This window comes from Panthera onca, chromosome B1, assembly GCF_046562875.1.
Source record: "Panthera onca isolate mPanOnc1 chromosome B1, mPanOnc1 haplotype 2, whole genome shotgun sequence".
In the NCBI taxonomy this organism is placed as follows: domain Eukaryota; kingdom Metazoa; phylum Chordata; class Mammalia; order Carnivora; family Felidae; genus Panthera; species Panthera onca.
This window is the reverse complement of record NC_138342.1, coordinates 62,375,445-62,402,246: the sequence shown is the minus strand read 5'-3', so window position 1 is coordinate 62,402,246 and position 26,802 is coordinate 62,375,445. Positions and strand designations below refer to the sequence as shown.

Sequence of the window (26,802 nt, the reverse complement as noted above, 5' to 3'; positions counted from 1 at the left end):
CTACATTCTGGGAGTGCGGGTGGTAGGGACAGTAATTCCATCTTTTTTTCTATTAAAATGTAAGAATAAGAAAATCTGAAATGGTTGTTCTGAGAATTATTATTTCAGTTCCTTGATCCACTGCTCTTCTACTGTAGGCAAGTTGGGAAAGATGAGAATGTCCTACAGCCAAATCCTCTCCCACAGAGGACATAACCCTCAGCCCAGGATGCCCAGGTGGTACTTCATTTGCTGCTCAAGATACTTATATTCTCTGGTTCATCTCACACTCTATAGGAAGGAAAGAAAGCACATTCCTTTCACAGACTCCAAGTCTGGAACTGTAATGTGTCCCCTGAAGTTGAGGAGCAACAGGGCCCCGCTGGCCACCATTCTGCCATAATGACCAAGGAAAGAGTTTTCTCCGCTCACACTGAGTGACAAAAGCAACTGCCAGTGAAATCTGTTTTCCACATATCATATGGGATTTCATCACCAGGAATTATTGGCAAGGAAGAGACTTAAAAAAAATTCTTGTTAAAGAACAAGATTAATTTCGGACTATCAGTTTGATTAATCTGATAAAGAGACAAAGAGCCAAGATTCATGGGACTTTTTTCTAATGTTTATTTTTGAGAGAGAGAGAGAGAGAGAGAGAGAGAGAGAGAGAGATTGAGTGAGTGGGCGAGGGGCAGAAAGAGAGGGAGACACAGAATCTGAAGCAGGCTCCAGGCTCTGAGCTATCAGCATAGAGCCCGATGCGGGGCTCAAACCCAGTAACTACGAGAACATGACCTGAGCAAAAGTCGGATGTTTAACCGAATGAGCCACCCAGGCATCCCCATGGGTAGTTTCTTTCCAAGAAATTTAACACAAATTTAGTTTCATGAGCACCCAAAATAATTTAAAAGGAAGGGGAGAGATATAAAGAGAACATTAGACAATATTCACTCATGTCATTTATTGAATCCTATGCTGAAGTTCTACAGCAGAAGAACCCCAAACTGAAGTTCTACAGCAGAATAAACCAGCGCTATCTCAGCCTGGGCTCTAATGATGCTGTAAAACAGGCACACTGCTCTGCTGGCACTGGAGCTGAGCTGCCTGCGTTCAAATCCTCCCTGCACGACCGATGGCTGGACCATGCCAGGCTGCAGTTTCCTCATTGCGAGTTAGGGATAATAATAGTGCCTACCTATGGGACTGGTGTGAGGATTAGATGTAAATAAAACCTCTCACGGTGGCTGATGCACAGTAAATCCTCCATAAATGTCAAAAATGACTGGTGCTATGATGGCTATGAAACTCTCAGTACCCATAGCCAGAGAAATTTAGACGTGGGAGAGACCTCACATGTTATCCATTTCGATCCTGCTTCTACAGTATCTAAATGAGTTGAGATACGGAATCTGTTGTCCACCACCTTGTGATGGGAACTCACTCCTTCCACAGGGTGCTTGCTGTGCTGCGGTGGCACCGATGGCCAAACGTTCATTTCTCGCTGGGCCCCAACCCCTCACTACCCTTCAGTTCTGTCTTTTGAATGAGAACAGTTACCCTCCGTCATGATGACCTTCCTTTCGTACCCCCTCCGGCCATCCTCCCAGGAAGAATCTGCTCCCCAGTTTTCACAAATTCCAGAGTCTTCACGATCCTGGCCACAGGAGCAAGACAACCAGAGTAGGTCACACAACTCCGAGTGTGACCACACTAGAGCAGAGTGGAGAATGGACAATCTCTGCTCTAATGGGCCCCTAAATTTTCAATTCATACAAACAGCCCCAGATAAGGGAGAAGTTACATTTGCTTCCAAAGTCCTAGTCATATTGGGAAAAATTTAAGGAAAATATTCCTCCATAAATGATAACAGTGCTATATAGAAAAGTCCATATGCTGAACTGAAGAAACAAGAAGGAGTTTTGTGAAATATCTCTGTTCTCCTAAATTATGATAGCAAACAACACAAAACTGGTATCAGGGTTGAAATCTCAGTGCTGCTTTGACCAAGCCATTTAATTCTCTAGATGAGCTTCAGTCTGAGTCCCTTTATATGAAATGTCCAGAATAGGCAAATGTCCAGAAGAGACAAGAAAGTAGAGTAGTAGTTGCCTAGGACTGGGATGGTTAGAGGGTTGACAACTAAAAGGAACATGATTTCTTTTTCAGGTGATGAAAAGGTTCTAAAATTGGTGGTGGCAATGGTTGCTCAACTCTGAATATACTAAAAACCACTGAATTGTATGCTTTAAACGGGTAACTTGTACAGTACATCAATTATATCTCAATATGGCTGTTAAAAAAAAAGAGTGCCTTCAGGGCAATTTAATAATTACTTCATTAGACACTTTTCATGATCAGATCTAAGGAAAGTAGAACACAGCTCAACCTACCACAATTTAAAAATGTACACTGACTTCTGCTGCCACCAGCACACTTTTGAATCAATTTTTAGCACGTATTCAGGGGAAGGCAACTTATTTAATAGCTTCTAATTATATTTCACAGAAGCTAACCTACAATTTTAAGAATCCCAAAAGCCATCATTGGTCATCTACTATGTGCAAAGGATGCTAGTTTTACACAAGTTATGCATTCCCAAATGGAAAAAAAAAAAAAGTATAGGAGTTGTGGCCCAGAAATGAGCCATGTATCTCTTTGTGAGATACACAAAGAGGCAGTGAGAAAGATTCGGGATCAGCAGATAGCATGAGGACACGGACATCATATCACAGGTGCACTTAGAATTGCTGAAGCTTTACTCAGTTCTCTCTTGTTCTCTGCCTGGGACATGGAGAAATTATACCCTCAACTGCCAATTAACCTAATGATTCAGGAAAGAGTAGGGGAAACAGAATGGAGCGAAAGGCAGGAACCCATCACAGAAGCAAAAGGAAGGCAGGTGGAGATATTTCTGCCAACAATGGCAGAAACAAGCAGAGATCTATTTCCTTTAAGCTGCTTTGTGTGAGACGGTGCTGGGCTGGCATTCCCTTCCCAAGAGGTCTGCTGTAGAAATCCTGCCTGTTGGAGCAGGAAGGAAACTGGAGATAGGCTTGTCTAACTTTCCCATTTGATAGATGGATACCCTGAGGAGTAGGGTGGTTAAATGACTTGCCATAGTGGCAGAGCTGGGCAACGCTAAAGAATCCGATTCCTGGCCCAGTGTTCCAGTCACTCTACAATGCTGCTACCAAGAAAAGCTTTCAGGACAATTTCTGGTAAGTTCTTCCTAACTTGAGGACTTACACTCATTGTTGCATTAATCTCTGCCACCGTTTCTTCATCTGTGGGGAACTGATATATCTGGACTCCATTGCTGACTAGTTCACTCATGATCTTACTCTTGAATTTGTGCAATTCATTTTTGGCAATCGTGTCAGCTTTTGCAATTATTGGAATGATGTTCACCTATAAAACAAACATACCCATTTTTACACAATTCCAATATAAGAAAAATAAGACAAATGAATGAAACATAACAAAAGTTGTAAAGCTTCACTTAAAAAATAGATATTGAAAATAAGGCTTTGTGCCCAGAGGGAAAATTAAGAAGACATGGATAATCTTTTAGCTCCATCTGTGAACACTTTTACTTCCTCCCATCCGGCACTGACAGCATACTTGTAATTTCCTCTTCTGTGCTACCTCATTTTTTTTTTTTTAACAGAGTAGAAGGAAGTGTTACTCTATGACAAATAGCAATAACAAAGAAGCCTATTCTTTGAATAACCAACCACTCCTTTTAGACCCCTCCCAGCTACTTAAAAAGCTTGATTTTTGCATGTTCCTCACAGTGCAAAGCAAAGACTGTGTTAGAATAGTGGAATATTCATCTCTATGCAGGATAACACCCTCTCTTTTTTTCTAATGACTACTAGGGGTAGAGAACCTACGTATTAACCAGAACAAAAACGGCTTCACCTACTTTTAAAGTTTTCAAAATCACACCAATTAATTCTTTTGAAACACCAGCTTCTAGCACATTACTTCTTCATGTCAGAATGAAACCTAGCGGCAAAGGCTCGCTTTCAGAGCATTGACTAGAGACCAGGGAGAAGGCAGAGTTTGAAAACAGTGGCAGAAAGCCCAGTGTGAGAGCTGAGGACACCCTCAAGCCCAAGCCTCAAACCCCAAAGTGGGTCATTCTCCCAACTTTGCCCAGCACTGCCCACACAGCACATTTTAAAAAATTCGTTTTTTAAGATTAACTTTCTTCCACTCCCTGGTAGCCACAGAGGTTTCAGTAAGACACAACTGACATCTGACACCTGGGGCCATGCTCTCCCAGCTCAGGGGAAAGGGGGACAGACTCAGTGAGAAAGCCACACTAGCAAGAGATGAGGGAGTCCTTAGGGAGGTTTTCTTGGTCATGTCTGCATTCCTTTGCTTCTTTTATTCCAAGAGCCGAATCAAAACCCCTGATACACCACAATGAGAAGACATGTGGACAGAATAACATATTCTTCACCTATTCCTCCACCCACTCCTACCTCATCATGCTTGGGCTCATCCAGCAAGAGAAACACTAATGGTGGGGATATGTCTGGGTCAGAGCCCAAGAAACAAAACACTTCCCCGTTGTTCTTGTTGGTTATCTTCTGTACATGTTTAGTATTCAGTGACTATTACACAGACAAAATGGCAGAGGTTCATACCTTCTTGACCAGTTTGATCAGAGTAGATAGACACCACAAGCAATTGAGATTTAAAACCTCTTTTTCCTCAGTGGCAGGTGCTTGAAAATCATTTCTGAAATTATATGTTTATGATATATATACTTAAGCACCTTAACTCTTCACTTCACTTGTATAAACACCCTTTGCAAACACCATTTTCAGATGCTCTCCAGCCCTCCATCTCTACAGCAGTATCGGTTCTTTAAAAGCAGTTTAACCTGTTTTCAGGGACTTTTTTTTCCAGCTGTGTTCATTTGCCTTATTTTCTTTCCCTTTTTAAACCAGCCCTACTAAGCATAACCCTTTGTTGAATATTTGCCGGGCTTGGTCCACAAACATGGCCTCAGTTAGGACACCACCTCCATCTCTGCCCCTCCCCAGCCCTGTTACCAGGGACACGGCAGCCTGGGGAGCCAGCCTCATGGCCCAGAGCCCTCAACTGCCTGCCTGCCCGTGGCTCACTGTTGCGGACACAAATGCATGAAAAGGATTCTATTTATTCTCCCGAGAGTCCTCCAGCTGCAATAGTCCCTTCACATCACTAGACCATTTTTCTGTAAACCAAGGTATCTGTGCATGCTGGAAGCCCAAGGAACTCTGTGCATGCTGGAAGCCCTGTGTCAGCCACTGCAGCCCATTTGGCGGCCAGTTCAGCCAGAGGCCTCGGGGACAGCTGGTCATCTGACTGCCCTCCATTACGTTCCTCTGGAGAGAAAGCATCTTTCAAACAGCATTGTTTGGACACAAAAATAACACCCAACAAAACCCCCTAAAGATGATACAACTTTTTATGGAACTTCAAGGAAAGTTAAAAAAAAAATACCACAGCTTCTTTTTCTGGCTGTTTTCATTTGCTTCTTCAATTCAAAATATACTGCCTTCCATTTATTTCAAAATGAAAAATCAAATTAATTGTAAAGTACATCACTTAATGTTATCAAACTTATCAGTACCTCTCTTCAAATGTTGTAAAAGGAAGAGTTTATTAATGTGGAAAGCCCAGGTGTCAAACTGAAACCACTTTTTAAAAACATTTGGGTGCAATTCACTTTTAAATCTAAGAAGCTGGACTGTCCTTATCACATAAGGAAAAAAATTAACACCTGTTTTTTTCACTCAAAACTTCATATTAAAGCCAAACCTTTAAAACAGAAATTTAGAGAAGTTTTTAGGAAAGTAAACAATTTGTGACTTTATATTTCAATCTCCCTAAATTTAACCCTTCCTATGACCATTTAGATGTCTCCGCTATATAATTCCCCAACCTTCATCAGAGCATCCGCTGGTGCTAATTTAAGAACTAAAAATACTTGGTAAAGAGCTCCATGGTTTTATTTGTTTGTTTTATTTTGTTTAGCCTAACATCCAGAGGTTTTGAAGCATTTTTCTCACATTGCTAAACCCTATTGTTCTGTAAACCAGAAAAGACAATTATGGGGTTGGAGGAAGGGGGAGGGATGAATAGGCAAGAGCACAGAGGAGTTTGGGGGCAGGAAAACTACTCTGTATGCCTCCACGATACAGGTCTTTGTAGGTTTGTCCAAGCCCACAGGCTGTGCACCAACAAAAGTGAACCCTAATGTAAGTAACAGACTTTGGGTGATTATGGTGTGTCAACATAGATGCGTCGACTGTAACAACCCATCAATGGGACCCATCAGGTGGGGGTGCTGACGTGGGGCAGGGGTATACATGCGTCTCTGTACCTTCCTCTTAATTTTGCTGTGAACCTAAAACTGCTACAATAAACTGTCTTGTAAAACAAAACAACTCCAATTACATTAAAAGAAGGAAATAAATCAGGGCCTTCAGATAAAGGTGATCCAAAAAGCAAGTGGATAGTCACCAAAGTGTCAGTGAGTACCTTGCTGTCCAGCTTTTTCATGGTGACTAGGTCCAGAGACTTCAGTGAATGGCCAGTAGGGGCAATGAAGTAGAGGCATGCGTGGATCCTGGTGTCGTGGTAGTTGAAGAGAGAACGTTTGATCTTCAATTCCTCTTGTAAGTAGGCTTCAAATTGAGCATCAATATATTCCACTATTGGCTTATAGCTAGAATGCAGAAGAATTTTTTTTTTTTTAAACACATCTTCAAATCAGCATATTTCTAGCCTTCAACCTCTTGTGCAGCTCCATGCAGGCAGTCAAGTCTTCAATGGTTCCCTCTCCTAAGAGCTGAAGTCCCAGTTCCTTACCTGGGCATCCCAGGCCTTCCATCATCTGGTTCCTGAACATCTCTCCAGCTCCTCTCTCCCACTTCCTCCCTGGCTCACCATTTCTGTCCCAGTCATCACACACAGCTGCCTTCATGACCTGGTTCATGCTAACCCCCTACCCGGAACAGTCTCCTTCCTAGTATTCCCCTGGCTAACATTCATCCTTTAAAGCAGAGATTATAAATATGTGAACCATGCTGTCACTTCCCATGGAAGACATTACTAAGACATTGTGGCATTCTTTCCTGCTGGGCCAAAATGGAAGTCTCAAAATTTGTCTCAGTAAAGTGATTTTGACAGCCTCTACCAACTGATTGGCTTTGGCGCACAAAAGGAAAGTGGTTTTTGATTTCAGGCTATGGCATAACCTAGTGGGAGCTCTGCCCCCATGCTTTGTCCCATTCCTCCAGAGATGAGGGCCCCTCTGTGCTCTCATCTAGCCCAGTGCTCCTGGGCCATTATAGGCTTCAAGATTATTTCCAACTCTGAAATTTTATGATTTGAAGGTAAACTCTATATCCCTTTCTTCTCACCAAATCATAATTCAAATTTGTTTTGAATAATTATGTATGATTCTATTAGCAGACCATCATCATTAATAACATATTGGGAATATGCATTCAATAAACCATATGTTCTCCAAGGATGAAGCAGTACATTAGGTAGGTTGCTGTGGAAAAGCTATAAACTTTCAGGTTTCCAGGGACCTGCTCAGGAGAAACCAGTGTGAGCAGCAGTGAGACTGGGTTACTAGGAACACAATGGGTTAATTCTCCCCAAACCTATTACCTTGCTGAGGAATGACTTACGCTTTAAGAAAAATAAAAACCTTTCAACACTTTGCTCCCCCAACTCATATATTAAACTGAAATCCTTAAGGGAACAACAAATCTTTGAAATAAGGATGACAGCACACACTCTAAGAGAAAAAACAAACAAAACAAAAAACACATTTATAACCAAAAACCAAAAGCACTCAGAAAACGGTTTTTGATATTTTTCTTTGGTCATTCATTACAATCCACTGATTCAATCTGAGCAGACAAAAACTCTAGCGGTTAAAAGAAAAAGTAGGATACACCAGTAAGTAAATAGGACAAAAGAAATCCCAATAAATTCCAATAGAAAGAAGGAACAAGTGAGAAGTTTCTTCTATGTTTTCCACTTTCAAAATACAAGCGGGTATTCTGAAGCAACAGTGATAATATTATAGGATGGTGGTTAGAAGCATGGATTCAAGACAGATGGACTCCAACCCCACAACTTACAGGATATGTAACTTTGGGCAAGTTCCTAAACCTCTCTGTCTCCATTTCCTCATAAGTAACTCAAAGACAAAAAAGTACCTATATCAGAGAGCTACTGTGACAAATATGTGAGCTAACATGTGTAAAGGCCTAGCACATAAAAGATATAACTATTTCACAGTAATAATAATTTTAAAAAAGCAACAACTAAGAGAAAAGCAAGCTTGACTTTTGAGAAAGTTGGGGTGGCAGGGAGGAACCTTACACTCACTCAGTTCCATGGTAACCATCCTGCTACTGTGCTCATGCCCTGTAGGGAAGTGGACTGGGCCACTCCACCGAGGTTCACCCATGCCAGCCGAGAGCCTGATCTTCCAGTCTCCTGACACTGAGGCATGTGTTTGGGGAACCAGGCTCTCTCTCCAGCACCCTCTTAGGAAAGGAAAAGCAGCTCACAAGCAATTGCTCCTTCCTGCCTCACTAGTTCCTGATTTTTAGCTTCTCAGCACCTCCTCCCAGCAGTGGTCCAAATAGGTTTCTGCTTTCTATTAATTTCCCTGTTGCCTCTGGTGTTGATTCTAATCCTCCAAGATTATAGGAGGTATAACATCTCTCCTTTTCCAGTGAGGCATGTTTTCTGCCCTAGATTCAATATACCCAAAGAAACTTTTTGTTCTCCTCTTATACCTTGAATTCTTTCTGCCTTCCCCTGTCAGGGAGTTCTGGCCAATCATCCAATCTCCGTTTTTTCCCTTTATGTGATCTCCCTAGAAAATTCCATTTATTCCTGTGTTTTACTTACCATCTAAGTGATGATAAATCACAAATTTCTGCTTGTAGCCCAGATCATCCACCCAAGTTTCAGCCCCATCCATACAACTGCTTACAAGATATCTGCATTGGCTCTTCTAAATGTGTCCAGGATGGGACTCTTCATCTTGCCCCCAAACCATCTCCCTGTTTTCCTTAGCTTGGCGAATGGCACCTCCATCCATACCAATCAGAGACCTCCTCTTCTACTTCCTCCACACAATCCAGCATGAAATTCCACCAATTTTACCTTCCAACTATTATAAACAAATTAAAGAAACGTATTCCAGGAGAACTATTTACCAAAATCATTATTCCCTGTGTTTAAGTCAGCCAGTGGTTTTGTATTCCCCTTCACAATCCTTTAAACAAATTACCTGCCCCTCTTCTACTCCTTTCCACTTCTTATCTACATCCAGTCATAAAGATAAGGAGGTTTAATCCCAATTTTGCCTTTTGATAGTTTCCATTTTATAGAAAAGACACCCATCTGGTTTTTGTTTGGCCAATTCCAACTTCTCTGGGTTTCAGCCATACAAAGCAGGGGAAAGTGAAGGAAGGCAAATCATATGCAGTATTTACATTCTCACATCATTTCCTTTTCAGGCATGGGGATGGTCCTTTTTACCCACAACTCATTTCTTTTCATATACCTCCAGCCACAGAATTCACAACAAAATACAGAGGTTGACCTAAAACTGATGGGAGAAATATTTTATGCAATGTTTTCTATCCACCCAAGTTACCCACTGACCATTCTTCCAGAAGAACCAATGGCATTGTTCAGAGAGTGACTCTCCATTTTACATACGGCCAGATACCTACCATTCATATATTTTTCTCTATCTTGCTGTTAGTGAAAGTTAGTTTTCCTCATCTCTCAACTACCTCCCCATCAGAAAGGTGGTAAAAACAGAAATTAAAGACCAAATGGTCCACTTCACTACCACTTTATAACTCTGATATAAAGATTTGGTGAGTTTGAGGAGTTCAATTATCCATGATTTTCAGGGCTAATAATCATCACAGTTAGCAATATGCCATTGATATTCTAGCTCCCATCTCCCAAATGTTGGGCAAATGAATTATTCTATTTCCAGTTCTATGACAAAACTTGGTTTTCCTTCTCCAGACCTCTTTGCTTCTTCACTGGAAAGTACAGACAGCAAAACAAGGAAGCCCTTAAACCATGAAGAGTTAATCATGCTATTAAACATAACAGGAAACCTTACCAGATCTCTCTTCCTGCCCCCTTCTAGCTAGCTCAGTCCCAGGCAGATACTCATGCAGGAATGCATGCTGACATGACTGAAGCCTATATAAACAAGCTGGGACATTCTTGAAGTCCTGCATTCATGGCAGAAAAGCTTGCCTCATCCCCAAAGTAGTAAAAATAATCATGGGTTTAGAGAAACGGTATATTGCTTCCCATATGATTACATATCAATGCAAAAATGCATACCTCACATCCAATTCTTTTATGGAATCAGATTGTCCAAAAAAAAATTTTTTTTTAAGACAATAGTCACTTGGGTTTGGAGTCAACAGTGTCAACAATGCCTTCTGGGGCACAGAGTTCTAAATGCCATTTAAAGAGGTTATGCAACAGCTGTCAAGAAATTTCAGAAGAAAAAAAAAATTGGTATCTAGGTTAGGTTAATATCATACTTCCTCTCTTCTAAATCTCCTTGGAAACTATTATTTGACCCAAATGAGTCAGATAATTTCTTAAAGGGACCTCCAGCTGCAAATATGAGAATTGGTATTGTAGTAGCCACTTGGCTATTCAGTGCTGGCCAGTGAAAATCCACCAGGCTAAAGGAAAATCCCCACTTAGGGGACAGGCAATTCAGTGGCAACACTGAGGCAATGAGCCTGAGCGGGAAGAGCAAATGGAATCTTAGCAGCAAGATGCTGGCAGATGTTCTCATTCCTGCAGGAAGGGACCCTGAAAAGGTCCAGTTACTGCCTTCCAATCAGAGTGCACAAACATAACATTCTCTAACCCCAGAGAGAAACCTATGTGGGTTGGAGAGATGGAGATACATCTTGCTCTGAGTACACTGTGATTGCCCAATGACCAGGAACCCTGGCTCTCTCCCCAGCTCCCACAATGCACCTGTGCTCTTTTTCTTGTTGCCAAGGCTTTCCCCTCATCTATTTCACTTGGCATCACAATCAGCCTTCAGGCAGTAACCTCTCCATCATTCCTTGGCATTGAGGTCATAAATGAAGAGCAATAGCCCAGCTGCAGGGTCTGAGCTTAGCTGTCCCCACCCCGCACAATGTACAGATAGTTCACTTTGACCAGATGCAAAATAAAATCCTTCTCACTACATGTAACAATTGCTCCTGTTATTACAGGACAATGTTTATTGAAGAGCATTTAAATTGCTCTATAGATAAAATAGAGCTCAGTGCTCAGCTAGAGAATGAATTAAATATTTCTTCCTAATTACTGTGGTGCCCGTATACATCAGGGATACTTAAAATATCTCTAGGCAATACACACACATTCTAGATTAAAAAAATAGTTCAAGTTCCTCTTTACAAAACACATACATATAATACATACCATTTTGGAGAAAAAAATTTTTAAAGAAAAATCCCTGGTACTAATAAAATTGCTGAGCCTTAAGCAAACATAACTTATTGATGTGGTGTTTTACTCCCTTAATGTTGTCACTGCACGAAAATGTCTCTGGAAGCCTCCTTCTAGAATCATCTTTGGGCCTGGGAAAATTTTAACTTTCTCTGACTTCTTTTGAAAATGAATACAGTATTCAAAATAGTCCTAAGACACTTGATGTTGAGAATGATGAATAGGATGGATGATCTCGAGGAGTGTGAACAATATTTTGGGACTGAGGTTAACCTATGGGTTGAGCACCAGGAAGTTTTAAGATTAACAGCTTCTCTCAATAAAGGCATATAGCAACTCAGAGAGCAGAGTCAAACTTACTTGGCTTTATAAATTGAGTATGTGTTTTCTAAAAATAAAAATAAAAATAAAACCTTACTGTATTATAATTATATCTTCATGTTTATGTGAACCAGTTTTAATGAATGAATACATAAGATTGATTTACCAGGTAGTAGCCTCTATCTACACACAAACTATTGGAACAAAATTCTTAGAAAGTATTTTATTTCTTAAGCAGCTTAAACACATCTTTTCTTCCACATATATGGATTATTGTATACATTACTTTATTAGCTTAACAAACTCCACTGGATAGAAAGGGAAAGTTTAATCCAGCTGACCTCAATTCCCCATTAGGCTTGACTGAATCCACAATCATTACTCAGACTCGATTTGACAATTCTGCACCAGGCATGCTGCCCACCCCTTTAGCAGCCTACAGAAAGACCCAGACACTTCACAGAAGACTCAGTGCCTCACACCAAGCACTCACACCAATAGCAAGGTCTGTGCCAGCTGGAAATCAAGATTTTTCCAACAGATCTTCCATAAAAATGCTTTCTTCACTTTGAGGTTTTAGGAGCTAATACCACTTTGACCAAAGACATCAAAATACAGGAATACCCCCCTATTATTACCATACCCCTCTTCAAGGACTTGCCTTTCACAGCGTCCTTCCTTAGGCCTCTGCCTAAGAATAGGACTGAATACAGGATCACACGGGAAGAGACCTCAGAGATCGTCTGGTGACATTCCCTTAAAGTGAGATAAATTGTCAAGGTCCCATAACCTGTCAATCGCAGAATCCAGGCTCTAACCCAGGTCGCCTAAATCCTGAGCTGTGGATTCTTTGGCAGAATCTCATCAGCTCTCAGTTTTCATTCAAAATCTGTAAGAATTTGGGGGTTAAGTCAAAATCCCAATGTGCCTCAGGGACTAGGAGAGTTTGGCAGATGCTTTTTTGAATTCCTGACTCTTTAATGCCTTCTTATTTTGCAGAGTTGCAAAACAAACAAACAAAACAAAAACAACGCATTTCCCAGATTCTTGCAGCTAGTATTCTAGATGTAATTTAGTTTCTACCATACAGATGCAGCCACACAAGACCCGGAAGCAGGGAGTGAGGAACACACAGCAGAGGCCACCGTTGTTCTCCTTGCAAGGGATGGGGAAGGCAATAAACATCATCCTGTAACACTGTCCCAACTCTAGGACAGAACTGGTGGAGGTTCTAAACACCTCCCCTCAGCATCACAGGTACCAGTGGCAGGTGACCAGTGGCAGGGGTTTCTGCTAACTGTCCTGTTGGGTCATTGAGTGTTTCTCTAGATTGCTTTTCCTGCTGGGAAAGGTCCCAAATCTAGTTCCATGACCCTGCTGGAAAAATGCCATAAGCTAATGTATTCCTAAGAAATTCCTTTTTTCCTTACACGAGCTAGAATCAACTGTGTTGTCTCATTCTGACCTCGGGGAAGAACATTCTAAGAAAACTTCTCAGAGGAAAAGAATGTCTTATCTTTTAGGCAACAGAAAATCAGCCCCATAATTAGTGAACATTTTTAGCCTTTGAATTTACCCAGGACAAGTCCTGCTATCTCCTGATCCATTTCTATCCCCACAAAATCCCAAAACGTACCTGTCATCTTTGTTTATCTGGTCTCCAAATCCCACAGTGTCAACGATGGTTAACTTCAGCCGTACATTGCTTTCCTGAAGCTCATAACTTCTGGCTTTTAACCGGACACCTGGTTCATTGTGAGTAGCTGGGTCACTTTCAAATTTGGTGTTGAATAAAGTGTCCATTAACGTGGATTTGCCGATGCCGGTCTCACCTACGTGGCCACAAGAGAGACATCAGAGAATGTGTCTGTCAATGCCTCTCAGACATCAGTTCAATTCATTAGGAATTTCTTATATTTGTAAAAAAATTTTAGAAGTCAGTATCACCAGAAATCCCACTATGAAAAGATAGTTCTTTACCTATGTGATCAAATATCTCCCTAGAAAAGTCTTAATGAATTCCAGAAACCAATTAGCATAAAAGATCTTGTACTTACAGGTCAGGATGCTGTTCTTAACCTCTATATAGAGAAAAAGAACCTGTAAGCTTGCCTGTGGTCAGTTTGTACATTACAAAGACATAAACTGTATCTCTTCTTCTCCTAAATGTTGATGTGTGAAGTTATAGAACTTTAAAAAATACTCTATTGTTTCTGATACCAGGAAAAAAAGACTGATCTCATTTATATTATCTGATGTCACCAAATTACCTGATACCATCTAAAGTTGAAACGAATTACATTTTTCAAAACAACACTCTTGACAATTACAGCAATAATAACAAATCCAGCTAAAGTTACTGAGAGCTTACTTTGTGCCAGGTCCTGTAGCAGGGCCTTCCCATGCATTATCGCATTTAAATCCTACTACTGTCCTCCATTAAATAGGTTTCCTTCATTTTACAGATGGGACAGTAAGGCCTAACTATGGTAAAGGGTGTTGTCTAAAGTCACATTGTTATGTGGCAGAGTCAGGGTTCAAACCCAAGTTTGTGTGGTTCTAACACCTACACTCAACCAACACAGCATCCTGACTTTACTATTATAGAGAAACCGATGGCCTGATCTTTCCTAATATTAGTTATGCATCTGTGTGAATCCTCCCTATTATTTCCATTTTTCTTTCTTTATTCAACTGGAATCAAGATGGGAAACATTTATTACATAGTTTTCCCAGTTTCAAGGTGATATCTGTGACAATGAGACTAAATGCAGTTGAATGACTTCCAACAACGGCCTTGTTAATTCACTTTGTTAGTTAAATATGTGTTTATCGCAGCTCTAATGTGTACAAAGAAGAGTGGCAGGGACTGGTAACACTACTCTAATCAAAATGATGAGACCCAAATGTGGAGGGAGCAATGAAGAACGTGAGCTAGGCCTCCAAAATCATGCCAAGCAAAATTCCCTCTTTTTTTTAATCTTTAGTTTTGAGAGAGAGAGAGAGAGAAGAAAGAAAGAAAGAAAGAAAGAAAGAAAGAAAGAAAGAAAGAGGGGGAAGGGCAGACAGAGAAGGAGACAGAGAATCCAAAGCAGGCTCTGTGCTGACAGCAGAAAACACCATGAGATCATGACCTGAGCCGGAGTCAGATGCTTAACTGATTGAGCCATTCAGGCACCCGGCAAGATTCTCTCTTCAACCCAATTCTTATGTTGAGTCAAAAATAGCTGGCAATGAGAAAGAACCTACCTTTGTCATGGGTGGTGGTGGTGATTGTGTGTGATCATGGAAAGAGGGAGGTAAAAATCAAGAAACATTATCCATAACAATGCCTTTGTTTTTCAAATCTGGAAAATTTCCCAATTACACTTCCCGTTCAATTTAAACATGCCAATATGCTGCAGCTCTTTCAACAAATCCAAATCCCATGATGTTCCTCTTCTAAAGGATTGCTATAAAGACTTTTAGGATGGTGACAGTTCTATGGGAAAAAGAAGAGCTCTGGGATTTGTAGCTTTAAAGCAACAGTCCCACTGTAACGACATCCACATATTAATGAGAAGTTCTGTAATAATACTCATGGCTTTCAAACACAATGTGAAAGTGAAGATGGAGTCTTTTTGGATTTGAGCTTTCTCTTAGAAGCTTTATGTTTTACCACTGTCAATAACAATTCACTCACAGGATAAAAACTGTTGAAGTACATCTGCCTTACTCCTTAACCTTTCCCATTAGGCCCTTATACATCTAAGACCAAAGAACGTCCTCCTTCACCAGGCTTCATTTAGCCAGTAGTTTTTCAGTGCCTACTTTGTGCCAAGTTCTGGGAATACAACAATGATCTAGCTTGATATGGTGCTCTCCCATTGCTTAGAATTTGACCTGGAACATGAATGAATAGCAGTCAGGCTCTAATTTATTGTTACGGAATGATATTCTAAGTGTCTGCCATAACTACATTCCTCTTAGGAGCAAGACCACACCCTGTGATCTTGCTAGTAACCACAGGTAACTGGACCAGGATTAGCCCCCTTGACCAAAAATACCTAGAGCAGCCTGATCATTAAGCTCTAAGAAAGTGCTTCATACTGGACAGTGACCTGTCCATCCAATTAGAACTTCTCTCTTTCGGAGTTTGAATGAGATACACAATCCACACACAAAGCAACAGCATGGAAAAGAAGCCTTGAGGCAGAAAAGGCTGTAAATAAATAGAAGATGTGTTATTGACAGACAACTAGTTGAGAATACAGGAAAAGAGAGCAGATAGATGAGGTAGAGCTTAGTATCCAAAATTCATTCCTTACTAATATTTGAGTACTCTGTGACAAGCATAGATGCTACAGAGAATACAAATGATACTGACTGAACTTCTATAATATCCTGAATGTCATCCCAGATCTTCACAAAGTCTAGCAACAGTTGAAGACTGTTTCCTGTCTTCCTTGGCTTCTTGAATATTCTTACAAAAAAGCCCATCAATAAAAGTTATCTAGGGGCACTTGGGTGGCTCAGTCGGTCGAGCATCTGACTTTGGCTCAGGACATGATCTCACGGTTTGTGAGTTTGAGCCCTGTGTCGGGCTCTGTGCTGACAGCTTGGAGCCTGGAGCCTGCTTCAGATTCTGTATCTCCCTCTCTCTGCCCCTCACCCACTCATACTCTGTCTGTCTGTCTGTCTGTCTCTCTCTCTCAAAAGTAAATAAGCATTAAAAAAAATATTTTTTTAGTCATCTGAACTAGTTTCTGCTCCCTAATGTGATAGAGCTCAAAACATTCATATCCATGTTTCATGGCTTAACAAAAATAACTTTGAGCAAAACAAAGTTACTATGTGATGGATACAGAAACAAAGAGAGCTCTCACTCTATATACTTAGAATCTGGTAGGCAAGTCAATACTGTAGGCACTGGAGTCATTTGAAGCACCTGCTACCTGTGTAACTTTCTCAAGTGCAGCCAACTTCTTCTCAGGATTTATCCATTTTCAGAACTTGGACAAAGGAACAAGAGCAGAACTATCTTATAAACGTCTCTCCACAAGGTTAAAGTTTCTGTCAGTACAAAGTGACCCATTTAACTTTCATCTCTTTTCCTAAAACAGCAATCAAGACTTCAATTTACATGGTAAGGATTCTTGGTTACTTAGGACTGAAATTACCATCCCATTTTACTAGGTTGAGAGTTAGTTAAGCATGTGTGAATCAGGAACATCGTGCTTTTTCTTTCTTTCTTTCTTTCTTTCTTTCTTTCTTTCTTTCTTTTTTTTTTTTAAGGCAAGGTAATTTTAATTATCATGTACATTAAGGTGGAAATTATGAACAATTAGCATTCCAGGCACTACTTATAGCACAGGGTTAATCAATGGGTTGGAAAAACCACTGTTCCTCTAAATTTCAGAGTGCTTTGCTTTCCATTTCTATGCTCCGTGCTTTTAAGGGCCGTAATTAGACGCAGCTACTCTAGCAGCAGTGTGATTCACCAAAAGCAGCTGAGAAGGAAATGACAGATTTTGGAATAAAAGGAATTACAGAACTAGGGAAGGTTTTGAGTGCATTAGCTTGTGAGGCTTCTCTGTATCCTCGGAAAGTGGGGCATCCTCTATAATTCTGAGATACCCAAAAGAGCAAAAAGGCTTCATTCTAATTGAGTAACTGAAAGCCTACTGGGCAGAGGCTTGGATTCAAACCCAATAACCATAACAATATTTTGAGAAAATAAATGACTAACACCAACTCTGAAGCATTTCAGAACTCCCTAGCAGACTATCTGGCACAGAACAGGCATTTATTAAAGTTAATTGAGGGGGGAAAAATGATCATGGTGATAATTTATACTGAGATTTACCATTCTGGTAGATTTTTCAGAGTTTGTTGTGTATTCTGTTATAAACACATCTGCCTAAACATTCCGTTGTTGCAGGAGAGACTTGCTCTTCAAGTGCTATCTGTGGCTTCTGTTTTTCTTGCTCCTGCCAGTGCTGGTGAACATGACACCCACATCACAGAGGGAAGCAGTGCTACTTTCCATGCTATTCTCAGGCTTATTTAAACCACAAGCCCTAAGCTGGACATTAACAGAGAGAGAGAGAGAGAGAGAGAGAGAGAGAGAAAGAAAAAGAAAAAAAGACACAGAAGGATTGTATTATTAATTAGAAGGTAACTGCAGATTGAGTTGATCAATGATGATGCTGATCAATGCTGATCGATGATTCAGCATCTTTTACTGATTGCCACATTTGGCAACCTATATAATTATCCAAGTAATTGTGCATGAAGGTCTGCCTGCCTCCTCTAAATATTCCAGATTTTATTCTTGGACGGAGCCACATAATCAGAGAGCTATGTACCTAAGCTGTGTTTTTTAACTCCTTTGATGAAACGTGCTTTGGCTAATACCACCAGCCTGCATGAGGGACTTGAAAGAACGGCATTATGACACTTGGCATTGCATGGATTAATGCAGCGATCTAGGGAATACCCAGGAACCTAGGCCTAGCTGTAGTGACACACACCATAGCTCTTCTCAAAATCCCTGGGGAGATTTTTCTAGGGGAAACTATTTCATCTGGAGCAACTATTTAGCTTTTACTTTACAAATACTATAAATCTGACACTGTTGAACTTTTAACTCATGTTTGGCACATAATATGTGCTCAGTGAGTGTCCTTTGGATGAATGGGTTCACTCTAAGCTCTGACCACTGGCTGAGAGACAAATGTATCCCTGACAGAATTAATTGGCACAGATTGACTTGATAGCTTTGAGTTCTGACCCTATCTCTGGCTTCTTTTATTTTCTCAGGTTAATCTTATCTTTATGCATTTACTCATTATTTCACCCTATAAACCATTTCATATCCTTTCCTAGAAAAGCAAACCAGGATAAAAGTGTACACCTGAAGCAAATGTAACATTGTGTCAGCTGTTCCCAAATAAAAATCTTTTAATAAAATTCTTCAGAAAAAAAATTGAGGTGTAAAATTCCACAGTTTATGCTGATACTGTAGTCTTGGCTAAAATGATCTTAAACTTGTGTGTTTTCCATTCGTCTTCTATCATCCTCTCAAAACAACTATAGCTGGATTATAAGAAAGATTTTTATTTTCAAGATGTATTATTAATTTACTTTGACCATACTACTGCACTGGTTGTTCTTCGAAAGCATGTGTGGTACAGTATTTTATCCATCTTTGTATATGCACAAAGAACTTACATACTTCTGGACTGATGTTGAAGCTTCTCATGATCAAATGCCATTTTTGAAAACGAATAAGATATATAAATTTAAGATTGTGAAGAAGGCTGAATAACTTTAGACTCTCTGGAGAAATACAGCATAAGAAAGAAAGGGCTTTATTTAAATGCAGGTGCAACGTGGGGGCGGGGGGGGGTTGTGATTTTGTGTGTTATAAGCAAGATGGAAGGCAGGAAGGGAGACTATGAACTCCTGGGTGTTCTGATGCCCAATTTAACACCAAGAATTTTCGTCCCTGCTAAGTGAATACTACTCTCCTCTTTATTACATTTCTTTCCAGGACTCAACAGAGATGGGTTCTAATACCATACCAGACATTTAATTCATTCCCTCTAAAACTACACTAAACTGGGGCGCCTGGGTGGCTTGGTCGGTTAAGCATCCGACTTCGGCTCAGGTCATGATCTCACGGTCCGTGAGTTCGAGCCCCGCGTCGGGCTCTGTGCTGACGGCTCAGAGCCTGGAGCCTGCTTCCGATTCTGTGTCTCCCTCTCTCTCTGACCCTCTCCCATTCATGCTCTGTCTCTCTCTGTCTCAAAAATAAATAAACGTTAAAAAAAAAAAAATTTAAAACTACACTAAACTCATGACAGGATTAGTTTCTGCCCTGGTTTGTTTCCTTTCTTTGCAAGGTAAAAGCTCTTGCCACAAAATAAAATTAGATTCTAAGACCTTTTTGATAAACATGATCAGTTTCCTTTCAAGGATCACAATTCTTTTTTTAAAATTCTCAATCCCCTCCCATATTTATCACATGAAAATGATGCTATAACTATCACACATGTGCATAATGTGTTAAAATACACGGGGCCCCAAGGTAGCTCAGTCAGTTAGGTGGTTAAGCCTCCCACTCCTGATTTCAGCTCAGCTCACAGTTCATGGGTTTGAGCCCCAAGTTGGGCTATGCGTTATGTCCCTCTCTCTCTCTGCCCCTCCCCCTGTCATGTGCTCTCTCTTTCTCTCTCTCAATAAATAAATAAATTTAAAGAAAAACAAAGGGACATTAGGATGACAAGGTGAAAAGAAAGTACCATGGATACACTTACATTAAAGGACACCTACTCCTCTGAGTGGCTGTCAAAATATTTCAATCAACTAGTTACTTTTTCATACACCCTTACTTTAAAAATAGATGGACCATTAATTGGCAGTGAGAGTTGTTTTCGTATACAGATATTTTGCTATAAAATATTTGTGGCAAAGGGATTTGATGTGTTCTACCCTCTGTGGATAAGTATGCTTAATACTTAATCCTGACACTCTGGTGTCCCAAAGACCTAATGCTGGCTCCAGCCAAATGGCTCTAAGGAGTCATGGAAGAATAGCCAGGATTCACAGTGGAGTGAAAAGAAGAAGGAGGAAGAGGAGGAGGAGAGGAGGAGAAGGAGAGGAAGGAGAGGAAGAAGAAGAAGAAGAAGAAGAAGAAGAAGAAGAAGAAGAAGAAGAAGAAGAAGAAGAAGGAGGAGGAGGAGGAGGAGGAGGAGTAACAGAAGAATATGAACAGCATGATCTCATTTGTATAAAACCAAAACATAAAAGTATTTATGTAATTGTGAGAGATCTGTTTGTATCTGTCCATGCCCAACCTCTTTTCTGATTGTGTCTTCTTTCTCACAGGGAACCCCTTGTGTTTTGCGGTGGACTAACCCCTGATCCCACCCTGAATGGGCACATGATTCAGGCCTGGTCAATCAGAGACATCCTGTGACTGTTCAGCGAGACTTGTCAGAACGGCTGGTTCTTTCCTCTGGGGTTGTTAAGCCGGCCAAAACTGCTGGAAGCCATACTACCCCCATGAAGAAAAAGCCTGAACATGAAGCCAAGCAGAAGCAAGCAGGATCAAGAACCAGAGACATAGTCTTGAAAACATGCTGCGGATCCCTAGAGACAGCTGTTCTTAATTACATGATTCCACAGATTACCTTTTTAGTGTGCTTTGGAGTTGCAGAGGCCTCTTAACTGAGTTTAAACCAGATTTCTGGAGTTCTCTGTGGAAATTTTCCTAATACAAAACAATCAAAGAGAAATGCAACACTGCTGGCTTTGAAGATGGAAGAAAGGGTCCACGAGCCAAGGATTCAGGTCGCCTCTAGAAGCTGGCAACGGTAAGGAAATGTATGTTCCCCCAGAGGTTCTGGAAAAAAACACCGCCCTATGGATGCCTTAATTTTAGTCTGGTGAGACACATGTGGGACTTCTACAGAACGGTAAGATAATAAATTGGTGTTGTTTTAAGCCACCAAAAATAATTTTTAAGTATGGAAAAATACAGAAGATTTCTAGGATTCCACAGTGCTACCTCTATGGAATAGAAATAGGATAGGAGGGGAAAAGGGCTGGGGGAGACCTTATAATTTTTTAAGCAACAAATACATATTATTTTAATTAGATTAAAAACTAATTTTAAAAATGTTTAAGAATGAGCAGTGCCTGGGTGGCTCAGTCGGTTAAGCATCCGACTTCAGCTCAGGTCATGATCTTGCAGTCCCCTGAGTTTGAGCCCCGAGTCAGGCTCTGTGCTGACAGCATGGAACTTGCTTCGGATTCTGTGTCTCTCTCTCTCTCTGCCCCTCCCCTGCTCTCTCTTGTGTGCTCTCTCTCTCTCTCTCTCTCTCAAAAATACATAAACATTAAAAAAATTTTTTTTTCTTTTTAATGTTTAAGAATGAGCCAGGGGCACCTGGGTGGTGCAGTTGGTTAACATCTGACTCTTGATCTCAGCTTAAGTCATGATCTCACAGTTGTGAGATCGAGGCCCAAGTCAGGCTGGGCATGGAGCCTCCTTGGGATTCTCTCTCTCCCTTTGCCCCACCCCTACTTGCACTCTCTCCCTCTCTCCCTTAAAAAAAAAAAAAAAAAAAAAAGAATAGAAAAGAAAAGAAAAGAACAAGACAAAAATAAGCCCAGAATAAAGATCTAAGAATCACAGGCATGTTCACCCACCTAGGACAGTCAGGACAGCAGCTGCTTTACAAATCCATCCAGCATGCATGTGGCTTGTGATGAATTCCAACCAGCATCCTAATTGTGCTATTTAGCAGACAGGGTCAGCCAATGAGCCAATACACCCCACTGCACACTACATACTGGGTCAAACCAGGTCCTTCCAGCCAGCCCAACCCCACTGAAAGGCTTTACCCTGCTTGTAGGGGCTGGGACATAACTCTCACATGTATTCTTGAAGCTGATTTTAGAGACAGGGTTGGGGGGAATGGGGAAGAGAAGCCAGAATAGTAATTGGCCTACAATTTAGCACACTTTTCAATAGAAAATCAACAAATTGCCAACAAATTGCTACGCTAATGAAGAATTGCCCTGCTCTGCAATGAGCATTTACCCTAAGAGAAAAGACAACTCATTTATGCCACGCTGTAGAACTAGCTGCCATTCAGGAGCTCTGCTACTGAATTTTAAATGGCTTCATGCAGGGAAAAGGGGAATGCATGAGAGCTGGCTGCTTTGGTCATATTTCTCTCCAGTTATTCTCTTATCCAATGCTTAAGACATAACGCCAGAGTGGGAGCTCATCTCGTGTGCCAGTTGTGGCTCTCCACAAATGAACACCCAGTACAGGGGCCACATTTAATACGTTCGAGCAGTTTTTTTTTTTTTTTTTTAAGTTTATTTATTTGAGAGAGAGAGAGAGAGAGAGAAGGCACATGCATGCACAAGAGGAGGAGGAGCAGAGAGATAAGGAGTGAGATAATCCAAGCAGGTTCCATGCTGTCAACAGAGTAGACTGGGGCTTGATCTCACAAACTGTGAGATCATGACCTGTGCAGATATCAGGAATCAGATGCTTAACCAACTGAGCCAGCGAGGTGGCCCCAAGAAGTTTCTGAAAAAGAAAATATCTGCCCCTTCTCCCAATAACCAAGAAAATTTAAAAATGATGGTTCTTATGTTTAATGCATACCTTTTCTAAATTCACTTCATTTTACTTGGATGAGAGAAATAAGTCTGGTACATTCTGCCAAGTTTAGGGAAAGGATGGTCCACTTGGCTACATATGTGTAATTTCTTCCTGTCCATCTCAGACTGATATCTCGTAAGTATACGCCCAGAAGACAACGGCCACAAAACAGTGCAGTCCAAAGCACTTTACTGCTGTATAGCCTGGCTGTTCATCAGGAGTGACAGTGAAGGAAAGGCCATTATCTGTTCCAGGGACATTTCTGCTTTAAACCAACCAATTTATATTTATATTTTCCTCTTTTTTCCCCCACATTCATTTCTAACTTTCCTTCTCTTACTTTAAAAAGGATATGGCTAAGACAGAAGAAAAGTAGCAAGGCCAGAGGCCTCGGCTAATGTACAACATTTACAGGATACATAAAACATACTGAGGAGGTGGGGCACCTGAGTGGCTCAGTTGGTTAAGTATCTGACTCTTGATTTCAGCTCAGGTCATGATCTCACAGTGGTTGTGAAATTAAGCCCCACACTGACCCTGGGGTCAGGCTCCATGCTGGGCATGGACCTTGCTTAAGATTCTCTCTCGCCCACTCAGTCTGCCCCTCCCCCTCTGGCACCCACTCTGAAACAACAACAACAACAACAACAACAAACATATTGAGGAAGCAGATAAATCAGGTCTCTTGGGGTTTTTTTTTCCAGTTATCTACCAGGAATAAACTAAGGTCAATTTTAAATTCCAATTTAAAAACAGAAGTTTAGGGGTGCCTGGGTGGCTCAGTCGGTTAAGCGTCCGACTTCGGCTCAGGTCATGATCTCACGGTCTGTGAGTTAGAGCCCCACGTCGGGCTCTGTGCTGACAGCTCAGAGCCTGAAGCCTGCTTCAGATTCTGTGTCTCCCTCTCTGACCCTCCCCCATTCATGCTCTGTCTCAAAAATAAATAAACATTAAAAAAAAATTAAAAAAAATAAAAACGAAGTTTAATTTGATAATTCAGGCAGAAAATTTATTTCAACTATAAAATAGAATTTTAAATTCTTTTGCTCTAAAAATAAAAAATTTAAACATTATGTTTATTAAGGTAGTTAAGAATAATTTCAGATTTTACTTATGTTAGGTAGTATATCTTTAAAAAGACCTCAACGGTGGTAACTGTTGCATTGTAGTCAGAGACCCTGGAAATAAAAATGCTTTTCAATGATCTTACAATGTGCGTACATATCAGTTCCTTCTTACAATTTCCTATAGTCTAGTTAGGATCTAAGTCCTCCCCACCCCACCACCCAAAAAAGTTAAAATAAATATTTTAATAACAATATTGAATGACTGCTTGATGGTGTGACACAAATAAAAACAATTTGAGTAACATCACAAAGCTTACAAAACATTTACCAAACACAAGTCTCAACCTCTGTAACTATGTGACATATACAGAGCGGGTATTATTGCCCTGCTTTACTGATGAAAAAAGCGAACAAAATTATCATTCCCCTCTTTCCCTGAAAAGTGCCACTCTGACAGTCACTTGCCAACAGCTAAGGGTCAGACTCCTTGCTCAGCAGCAAGAGATGAGTCACTTACCAACACAGAGGATGTTGAAACAGAATCCTTGAGAAGTAGACTTGTTGACCAGCTGGTCAGGGAGACTGTCAAATCCAACATGGCCAGAAAGGGACAAGTTTCGAAGCTCTTCATTCTAGAATTTCAGAGGGGAAACATTTGAGAATTCTTGAACTATGCCACCTGGGTCTCCCACGTTGTGGACATTACCATTTCCTTCCTCTCTTCTTGACAGGTATGGAAGAAGGAGATTCCCTCTGTACCCACATCCTTCTTGGCTCCTGCACAGCTGATGGGACCAAAAATTCCAAAGCCATGCTCTTACCACAAAATCACACTGACTCCCAAAGCAGATTCTATCCCAAGGCATCTCGCTTCCTGCTAAAAGTGTACTGGCCCAGGGAAATAGGAGCTTCCGGAGGTGGCTACTTCAGATATGCATTAAGTGATATAAAAAACAATCATGTTGATGGCTTCAAGAATTCAAAAAAAACTTCCAATTTACTTTCAACCCAGAATGAAAAATAAGTAACACTCTTCTAGATATAGGAAGGAGTTTTGAGACCCTCAGAGTGGAGGATACATACTTGTTACAAATATAAAAATTCTGTAACCACTATACATGCAACATATTTAAAACTATTTGGCACTTGAACTGATCCCATCTCCACCATCTGTTGTACAGGTGTTCAGGGCATCTTTGCTTCACCCTGCACAGCACCCAGCACAGGCTCTGCGTTCACTGGGACTTCTCAGAGTCTACTGAAGGAGACTGGGATAAGGTAGTCATCATACACTTAAAAAGTTGGGTGGTTTATATTCTTTATAATGTGCTGACTGCCTCCATGACTTTGAATCAATCTCATATGTGTTGGAGGTAATCTGTGAAAACTTTCTTTCCAGGAAAACAGAGGTCAGCTACGGTCCTTCAATTACAACATCATGGTTATGGTTTGGGATTCCAGAAACTAGATACTGAAAGCCTCCTTGAAAACAAGACTCCTGGTATTCTGGCTCTCTTACCAGGTCTTTATATTCAAAATACTAGGGGCACCTGGCTGGCTCAGTAGGTAAAACATACTACTCTTGATCTTGGCGTCATGAGTTCGAGCCCCCCACGCTGGGTGCAGAGATCACTTAAATAAATAAATAGGTAAATTCAAAATACTGAACTTTGAGTGAGAAAATGACCCTCAAAATTCTATTTTTGTAATAAAAAAGAAAAAGCTTTGCACAGGATCATTTAATCAGTATTTCTTTTCAAAAATATTGGTTTTCATTATTCTTCTATTTGTTACACAATGGTGAGAGTGATTTCTTTTAATAATCAAGGACTGAGACTCCATTTTCACATCTCTCTGGTCACTATACGGGCAGGGAAATGTGACTCTCTAAATATAGTGATTTTAATGGAATGTTTTATGAACATTATAATGCCTAAGGTCCTTGCCATTCTAAAATTCTCATTCTGTGAAATAAAACTAAAAACCAGCACGCTGCCTGAATACCATGATGGCAGCTGCAGGTTTGAGGTCAATGGGACAAAGAACAGATGCCTGGTCTATGAATAGTTTCCTTGAAACCTGCCAACAGTGAATATGAGACTCGAGAGTAGGCACTTCTCCTTGAACAGGATGGCATGGTCGACAGCTCCCGAGCAGCTTTGGTAGCAGGGCCCCATGCGCAGCAGGCCTGGGAGCTGGCCAGGCCTCCCAATACCACTGTGTGGCCCCAATTCTACCACCTGCCCCTGCCTCTTCAATACCTCAAAGGTTCAGACATCAGGTATTTTTAGGGTGTTTACCACATCCTCCAAGACTTGGGGGAGGAGGATTTGAAAGGAGTCTGGGTTATATTTAGATCTCTTTCCACCACAGCTGCACAATGGCTGTCGTGCATCAGGCCCGGGAGACACCATCACACGAGCCTTCATTTTAGTTGCATCACTGACCTGAACAGTCAGTGAAGGGCCTGAAAAGAGGCAAAGCAAGGAAGAACCATCATCCTACCCTCCCCCTCCTCCCACCACAACAATTCTTTTCATTTCCGGAGGAGGGTGGGGGTGAGGAAAGAGTGGTTTATTACTGTGGATTCCACATTGTTGGGTTTTTAGATTCAGATAGATATCCACCCATGAGCCAATCCTGGGAAAGAATCAGAGTTAGTAATTATAGCTCTCATCCCAGAACCCAATGCACAGCATCTCATATTCTCACCATTTC

General features: G+C 40.9%; 1 protein-coding gene across 6 annotated transcripts in view; it reads right to left on the bottom strand.

Moving 5' to 3' along the window:
• Window positions 1-26,802, bottom strand: part of SEPTIN11 (septin 11) — a 92,847-nt gene that overhangs the window by 23,942 nt on the left and 42,103 nt on the right. For all 6 annotated transcript variants that reach the window (XM_060654818.3, XM_060654826.3, XM_060654825.3 and 3 more), the window contains exons 2-5: window positions 24,602-24,716; window positions 13,487-13,682; window positions 6,520-6,706; window positions 3,226-3,387 (exon numbers count right to left, since the gene is read on the bottom strand). In XM_060654818.3, the coding sequence (XP_060510801.2) occupies window positions 3,226-3,387; window positions 6,520-6,706; window positions 13,487-13,682; window positions 24,602-24,716 (660 nt within the window). The remainder of the gene's footprint in view (window positions 1-3,225; window positions 3,388-6,519; window positions 6,707-13,486; window positions 13,683-24,601; window positions 24,717-26,802) is intronic.